Source organism: Chelonoidis abingdonii, chromosome 8 (genome assembly GCF_003597395.2).
Source record: "Chelonoidis abingdonii isolate Lonesome George chromosome 8, CheloAbing_2.0, whole genome shotgun sequence".
NCBI classification, from domain to species: domain Eukaryota; kingdom Metazoa; phylum Chordata; order Testudines; family Testudinidae; genus Chelonoidis; species Chelonoidis abingdonii.
This window is the reverse complement of record NC_133776.1, coordinates 18,311,010-18,319,202: the sequence shown is the minus strand read 5'-3', so window position 1 is coordinate 18,319,202 and position 8,193 is coordinate 18,311,010. Positions and strand designations below refer to the sequence as shown.

The 8,193-nt window shown below is 44.1% G+C and overlaps 1 protein-coding gene across 1 annotated transcript in view; it reads left to right on the top strand.

Moving 5' to 3' along the window:
* Nucleotides 1-542: 542 nt before the first annotated feature.
* Nucleotides 543-8,193, top strand: part of LOC116822707 (uncharacterized) — a 281,004-nt gene continuing 273,353 nt past the window's right edge. Inside the window, exon 1 of the mRNA XM_075068405.1 lies at nucleotides 543-848. Within this exon, the coding sequence (XP_074924506.1) occupies nucleotides 778-848 (71 nt within the window). The 5' untranslated portion in view covers nucleotides 543-777. The remainder of the gene's footprint in view (nucleotides 849-8,193) is intronic.

Sequence of the window (8,193 nt, the reverse complement as noted above, 5' to 3'; positions counted from 1 at the left end):
AGGAGGGGGCACTGAGGCAGGAGGTGTAAGCGGTGTGGGGGAGGGGGCACTGAGGCAGGAGGTGTAAGCGGTGTGGGGGAAAGGAGGGGGAACTGAGGCAGGGGGTGTAAGCAGTGTGGGGGAAAGGAGGGGGCACTGAGGCAGCGAGGTGTAAGCAGTGTGGGTAAGGGGAGGGGGCACTGAGGCAGGGGGTGTAAGCGGTGTGGGGGAGGGGGCACTGAGGCAGCGGGGTGTAAGCAGTGTAAGGGAGGGAACACTGAGGCAGGGCTGTCTGGGTTATGCGGCGTGGGGGAAGGGGCAGTTGTGGACGCGGTGTTGCGGGGGTGGGGAAGGGTGTAAAGCGGAGTTAGTGCTGCCCGCCCCCGAACGAAGTTGCAGGTAAACCCGCTCGGATTTGCTGAGCCGCCGAGCGCTGCCCAGCCTGCGGGAGGGCGCTGGGCTGGGCTGGGCGAGGCGAGGAGAGGAGGCTGCGAGGCCGGTGATTTGCCGCTCTGCAGCGGCTTTGAATGATTTGGAGGGTGGCGGCTGGGAGGTGCGGGCTCCATGGACCCTGTTGGTCACACGCAGCCGGGGCTGCGGCGGCGCTGAAAGCTGCCGGCTCCCGACACCGCAGCCTCGGAAGAAGACCCGCTCAGCACCCCCTGGGCTCCAGCGGCCCTGCTCCGGACCACGATCTGCTCCAGCAGCCATCGCCTCCCCTCGGCCCTGCCAGATGCCCGCTCCTGCTGAGCCCGCTCAACTTTTGTAGCTGGCAATTGGCAGCCCTTGATCCCCGAGATGACCCTGAGAGCTTGGCTGCTGTGCATATCCTGGACCCTGGTTGCATCGCTGCAACTTCAGCAGGGCATGTAAGTCAAGTGGGGATCCTAGGGTCCTTCCTTCCTTCAGTTGCTTAGGAAATGCTTGTCCGTGGCGCATCTGACTAGCCTGCTACACCTAGGGCTCGCTTAGCAACGTACAAGCCCTACTGGGGCTCCATCTGTACCTACAAAATAGCCTTCTATACAAATCCTGCGCTGGCAGAGGAATGCAATAGATGCCCAGTGGTGCTGGAAATTGCTCTAAAAGAACTGCAGGCTCAGAATGATTAAATGATCTTTGGGGCTATAGTTGGGATTGCAGTGATAAAAACTAACCAATCTTTGGGAGAGAGATGGGATTTTTCAAAGACATTGCATTGCATCCTGTTTGTTTAGACTGTGAACTCTTTAGGTCAAGGACTTGTCTTATGCCTGTAAAACGCCAAAGATGCTTTTGTGTGTTATAGACGTAATACACTGCTATCTATAGAGTACATGTCAGTGCGCATCCTGGGAGAAAAAGTTTAATTGGGTTTTTCTTTTGTTTAATTGATAGCTTCCTTGTAAGTAGCTGAATAATTCCAGTTTTAGGGAATATTTTGTAAAGCGTGGTTATTAGTGAAGTATGTAATCTCAGAAGAAAAGTGTTTTTTCTAAGCCTGCCTTCTTCCCTCACTTTGGGTTTGAAGGCAGAGATAATCATTAGCGAATGCATGAAGATCCTTGTGTTTATTTTCTGCAGGAACCCATTCATGTTGGTGTAACAATGAAAGGACAGAGCTGAGCCTGAAATAGCTACAATATTCTACAGGTTTCATGGGATAAGGGGCGTTTTCAGCTTTAACTAGTGCTAAAAGCTTCAGTAGGGAACACTGTGTAGTAAAATGTAAATCCAGTTAGGAAGACTCAAGGGCTGAACCAGAGAGAGGTGAGAGATTGAGAACTGGAAAAAGGAGCTGCCTGGAGAGATACACACACTGCTAATTTACAGACACAAAGGGATCAGTGTCCACTCATTAATATAGGGTCAGTGGGTGTCAATTCTTGCATACCGAAGCTCACTGAAAAATGTGACTAGAAAAACTGGTATTTAATCATTTAAAAAGTAGAACAACCCTCAAGGTTTATAAATCTGTGTTCACAGTTCTGTGCCTTGTGTTTTGTGAGCACAAATTGTGGTCTTACTCTCCATGACTTTAGAGAAGGTGGGAAAAGTGATCCTTTTTACACTTGTAAACAATCTGACAGCATTTCCTAAATATTAGTGTTAGACCATCATGGCATTAACAATGTTTTTTTTTTATTTAAAAGGAAACAGCTCTGTTTACCACTCTATATTTCCATAGTCCGTCTCTGTAAGATTCATTTTGTCATCTAGTTACTGCAGATGTCATTGACTCTAAATCTCTGGCTAGGCTATCAATTCCTGTTACTGCACAATGTATTCCCTGTGGAATAATCTGCAAATACAGATTCAGCAAATTTACTTTTAGTTAGGATAATGACATCTCTTAATTTTATTTTGTGTACTTAAGGGTTGCTGTCTGGAAAGCATTTTCCTCCTTTTGTTAAAGACTCATGGTGGGTCTTTGAGTTAGTTTTCTGCAGTGAGAGATGTGTTTTTTGTTTTTGTTTTTAATTCTAACGTAAGGACTACCATTGACTTATATTTCCAGATTTATTCACATTTGGCTTAAGCAGCTGTGCTAACCAAGGTTGTGCAGTTTTGAGGGTAATATTAGTTTAAAAGATACACTTCAGAGAATGTCATTTTTAAGGACATGGCTATACTTGAAATTTCAAAGCGCTGCCGTGGCAGCACTTTGAAGTGTGAGTGTGGTCGGAGCGGCAGCGCTGGGAGAGAGCTCTCCCAGCGCTGCATGTAAACCACATCCTCTACGGGTGCAGCTTGCAGCTGCGGCACTGATTACACTGAGGCTTTACAGCGCTGCAGCTTGCAGCGCTCAGGGAGGGTGTTTTTTCACATCCCTGAGGGCATGGCTACACTTACATTTTTGCAGCGCTGGTAGTTACAGCTGTGGTCGTACAGCTGTGTAGGGCCAGCGCTGCAGTGTGTCCACACTGACAGCGACCAGCACTGCAGTGTGGCCACATTTGCAGTGCTGTTGGGAGTGGTGCTATAGTGGCGCTATCCCAGTGTTCAAGGGCTGCAACGTGCTTTCAAAAGAGGGGGGTGGCGTGGGGGGAGTGACAGGAGCTTGCGGAGACGAGAGAGTGGATTTTGGAGCGACACTGTGCGCTCCCTGCTGCAGTTCAAAGAAGAGGGTGGGGTGGAGTGTGACAGCGTCAGGAGACAGAGAAAATGGATTTTTGGAGCAGAACACTGTGTGAACAGCGTCCCTGCCTTGCATTCTGGCCATTTCCCCCACCCCTCTCTCAATCACTCTTAAATGTAAAGGCTTCAGACCAGATAAGCAGCTTCTCCGACGGACTCCCTCCCTCTCCCTCCCCACCTTGTTTGTCTACTCAAGCAACAGCTGTGACATTCAAAGCCTCGGCGTCGCTCACTCGCTGCAGCAAAGAGCAGCTGTTGTTTTTTAGATAGTAGCTCGGGTACCTTCCGTTTGTTGTATACAGGATTGTGGGATACCTCCAAACTTGGAGACCAACAGCGCAGTGAGTGTCCACATCCGAGAGGCGACGATCACGCACGCTGGATTCGTTAGACCGTAGCGGACCGGTTGTACTAGCCACGCTGCAGGAAGGGAGTTGCAGCGCTGGCTGAGCTCTGTAAGTGTGGACACCTGGTAAGTTGCAGCGCTGTAACCCCCTCACCAGTGCTGCAACTTGCAAGTGTAGCCAAGCCCTCATGAGCGCGAAAGTTGCAGCGCTGTAAAGTGCCAGTGTAGCCTACTGAAACTCTGAATTTGGTAGGTCATTTCCAAATAAATTTGTTTGTTTATTCTAGTTACCTTTTTAAGAGAGAATCTCTGTGAAAAGGAATATCATGAATGGCAGCATACTGATATCTGCATAGACTATCCAAGCCATCAGGACTGACAACATACACCATTTTTATCGGAATAAGGTCAGTTTGGAATGGTAAAATACCCGTGGAAAAGCCTTAGGGGCTTTTCCTGGATGGTGTCTTTCTGATGCAGAATAGGCTGCTACCATAACTCTTAATGTTATTTTAAACCAGGGTAAGTAAAAAGGAAAATCTTCCCTTCCTCTGCAATCACCCTATACAGCTTCCTTGGTTTCATTTTAGGCATTCCACCAGCTGAGCATTTAAAAAAAAAAAGGTTACTTTGTAGAGGTGAGGTTATGCTGATTGCTAAAATGGGGTGGTGGTACAAGTTTTCACTGGGAAGCTGAGGAATGAAGCCAAGGGTGGCTCTCTGTCCCCATAGCATTTTATACAGTTAAATTGATTTGTAATGTGCCTTTTACATAGCAGGTTCATTGTCAGTGGGATAAGGACCATAAAATGGACCACTGAGAATACATCATGCTGGCTGCTTCCTTTTAAAATTCTTAATTTCTGGATAAGATCTTGTCTGGATGAGCATACACAATATGCTTCTCATACTTGTTTTATGGCTACACTCGAAACTTCGAAGTGCTGCCGCGGCAGTGCTTTGAAGTCTGAGTGTGGTCGCGGCGCCAGAGCTCTCCCAGCGCTGCACATACTCCACCTCCCCATGGGGATTAGCTTGAGGCACTGGGGCACTGTTTACATTGGAGCTTTACAGCGCTATATCTTGCAGCGCTCAGGGGTGTGTTTTTTTCACACCCCTGAGCGAGAAAGTTGCAGCGCTGTAAAGCGCCAGTGCAGCCAAGGCCTCTGTGTAGGTATTTGTTTATGCTCGTGATCTGATTCCAATCCCTCGGGGGGTGGGGGAGAGATTTTAATGCATAGCAGATTACAGGGCGACTATCTCTGACAACCACGTTTTTAGACAATTAGCTCTGATGATCTTGTATTAGAACTCTGGTGATTCCAGAATTATTCACTCGTACAAGTATGCAGCTCTTTTCTAAATCCTTGTTGCTTAATGCTTTAAATGAGACGTCACCAACATCTTTTGTTTAAAAAGCATGTTTTTTTTGAAGCTATGGGTTGACTTTGCTGCAGTGAGCTCTGCAGATTAAAGTTGTGGTATGTTTGAGGCTATGGGGTGGTGAGAACCTATACCATAGTTAAGGCAGCAACAGGGATTCTGTTTCATGTCAAATAGCATATAGTAAAGGGGCTCTGCGTGAATAAGAATTGAGGGGAGAAGTTTCAATTTGACTGAACAAATATACTGTTGAGAATGTACTTTTGGGAAGATATTAGTTAAATATGTAAGACAGAGCAGAAAGCAGGAACTCTAAGCTGTCACAGAGGCTGAATTGAGTGTCTTTCATGTTACCTGCAAGCAATAAGTATCGTTAGTGTTCATCATAAGTACTGAGATGATCTCTTCTTTTTCCCCAGTATTACATGTTTAGGTATCTAATAGATTTACACAAAGAGTTTAATTGTTCATTAACAAGTGGAAAGAAGAATCTTGTTCTTTTCAAACAGAGGGCATAGTTCTTTACTGTGTCTTTCTTTCCAGACTTGGAATGCTGTCTTAAAAGATCTGTTAGAGGATCTAGATACAGCCTTAAACTAAAGTGTCAATTTCCATGTTTGCTGATTATAGTTCAAAAACTTGCATCTCTGCAGAGCCGCATCTCATCTGTAAGTGGGCAGAGCTGGCATCCTCCCCCACCTTATTCCCACTCCCATTCTCAAAGCTACAAATGGATTTGGAATAATTTCAGTACTAGGCAAATTGGTTGAGAATCTAGTAAAGAACAGAATTATCAGACCCATAGATGAACACGATTTGTTGGGGAAGAGTCGACATGGCTTTTGTAAAGGGGACTCATGCCTCACCAAGCTATTAGAATTCTTTGAGGGGGGGTCAACAAACATGTGGATCAGGGTGATCCAGTGGATATAGTGTACTTGGACTTTCAGAAAGCCTTTGACAAGGTCCCTTTCCAAAAACTCTTAAGCAAAGTAAGCAGTCATGAGATAAGAGGGAAGGTCCCCTTTTGGATTAGGTAACCGATTAAATGAGTAGGAATAAATGGTCAGTTTTTGGAATATAGAGAGGTAAATAGCAGTGTCCCCCAGGGATCTGTACTGGCACCAGTTCTGTTCAACATATTCATAAATGATCTGGAAAAAGGGGTAAACAGTGAGGTGGCAAAATGTGCAGACAATACAAAATTACTCAAGGTAAGTCCAAAGCAAACTGCGAAGAGTTACAAAGGGATCTCATAAAACTGAGTGACTGAGCAAGAAAATGGCAGATGAAATTCAGTGTTGATAAATGCAAAGTTATGCACATTGGAAAACATCATCCCAACTTTACGTGCAAAATGACGGAATCTAAATTAGCTATTACTGGCCAAGAAAGAGTGGAGTCATTGTGGATAGTTCTCTGAAAACATCAGCTCCACGTGCAGCAGCAGTCAAAAAAGCTAACAATGTTAGTTATCATTAGGGAAGGGATAGGTAATAAGAAAATATCATGCCATTATATAAATCCATGGCACTCCCACACCTTGATTACAGTGTGCACTTCTGGTCACCCCATCTCAAAAAAAGATATACTAGAATTGGAAAAGGTACAGAAAAGGGCAACAAAACTGATTAAGGATATGGAACAGCTCTCATATGAGGACAGATTAAAAAGATGGGGACTTTTGAGCTTGGAAAAGAGATGACTAAGAGAGGTATGATAAAGGTCTATAAAATCATGGTTGCTGTGGTGAAAGTGAATAAGGAAGTGTTATTTACGCCTTCACATAACACAAGAACCAGGGGCACCCAGTGAAATTAATAGGCCGTAGGTTTAAAGCAAACATAAGGAAGTACTTTTTCACACAACACACAGTCAATCTGTTGTGAAGGCCAAAACTGTAACTAGGTTAAAAAAAGAATTAGATAAGTTCATGGAGGATAGGTCCGTCAGTGGCTATTATTAAGGTTAAGATTTTGTCATGGTTATTTTTAGTAAAAGTCAGGGACAGATTGTGGATAATAAACACAAATTCACAGAAGTCCCTGACCTGTCCCTGACTTTTACTAAAACTAATGGAAGGATGGAGGAGGGAGGCTGACCACTGAAGGGCCTGAAGCCCAAGCCCTGTGGAATGTGTAGTGGGAACTGACAGCCTGGGGAGGGGGGACTATTTTCCTATTTTAATGTAAGATTTGTCATCTTGAGGGAAAGTGGTGAACTTTTACACTGAATGGAAAATAGGCTAGTTGTCATCTTGCCCTCTGGTACTCTTGGTGAGCACAAGAGAGAGCACATGCAGGTCACTCTAATTACGTAGACTGTGAAACAGCTCACATTTTACAAGATCTTACATTTAGAGTCTCTTCTTCAAGAGTCTTTCAAGAGATGAAGGTGTTTTTCTTGTGCTGTTTTCCTTGGCAAGAAGTCTAAAGATAGTGAGTTAGTGTCGTTGTATTATATTTCTCTGTTCCTGATTTGTTGCATATTTTGCTACTCCTTGTTTTTTGTTGAGAAAAGTGAGCTCAAGACTTTTTTGTATTGTGTTGTTAAAAGCCAAAAAGCCATGACTTAAAACCTGATAGTCCAAAGCTACTGTATTATTATTTTTTTTTTTTTGAGGATGAACCTAACTGTTCCCTGTTGTAGAGTAATTTCTACTTTTATAAATGCCTATGGGTATACTATCATATAAATCACATAACACACATGATATGAAGGGTTGGAAACTTCCTCGACTTAATCATAATTGTCTAAAAAACAGCTTTAAATATTTAAAGCTGGATTTTGAAAGGTGTCGGAGTTGGAACCCAAGCTCCCATTGAATTTCAGCGGGATTTGCGTTCCTAACTCCCATAAGATTCTTTCACAATATCAGCCTAAATACGCGTACAGCAATAGAAATCAACGACTTTGCTGTGCATTTCATTTTGCAATACTTTACCGTTGTTCAGAATAATTGTCATGCATATGCACATTCTGATCTTAATAAAAATTACTCTGTCTAATTCACTCTGTGTGCATGTGTATTGTTTATGTCCAACTCCATATGTTTATGATAGTGCTGTGCGTGCAAATTTATGACTGATAAGGCAAGGCATTTGTACTAAAAGCAGCAGAGAGGAACAGAGGAGGAGTTAGCATTTGGACACTGTTTCAGCAAGGCCTTTTTAGTTACTGGAATCTTGGTGAAATGCCTGTACTTGGGAGTTATCTGAACATTCAGAAAGCTGATACGTTTCACCAGTGAAAGATTTGATTTCTTTAGGCGTGGCTAACTAAAACTTTAAACTTGCCATGGTTTTAGTCCTCACTAACATCTTTGCTTTTGAGATAGTAGAAAAGGGCGAGCGGGGAACTGATTTAGA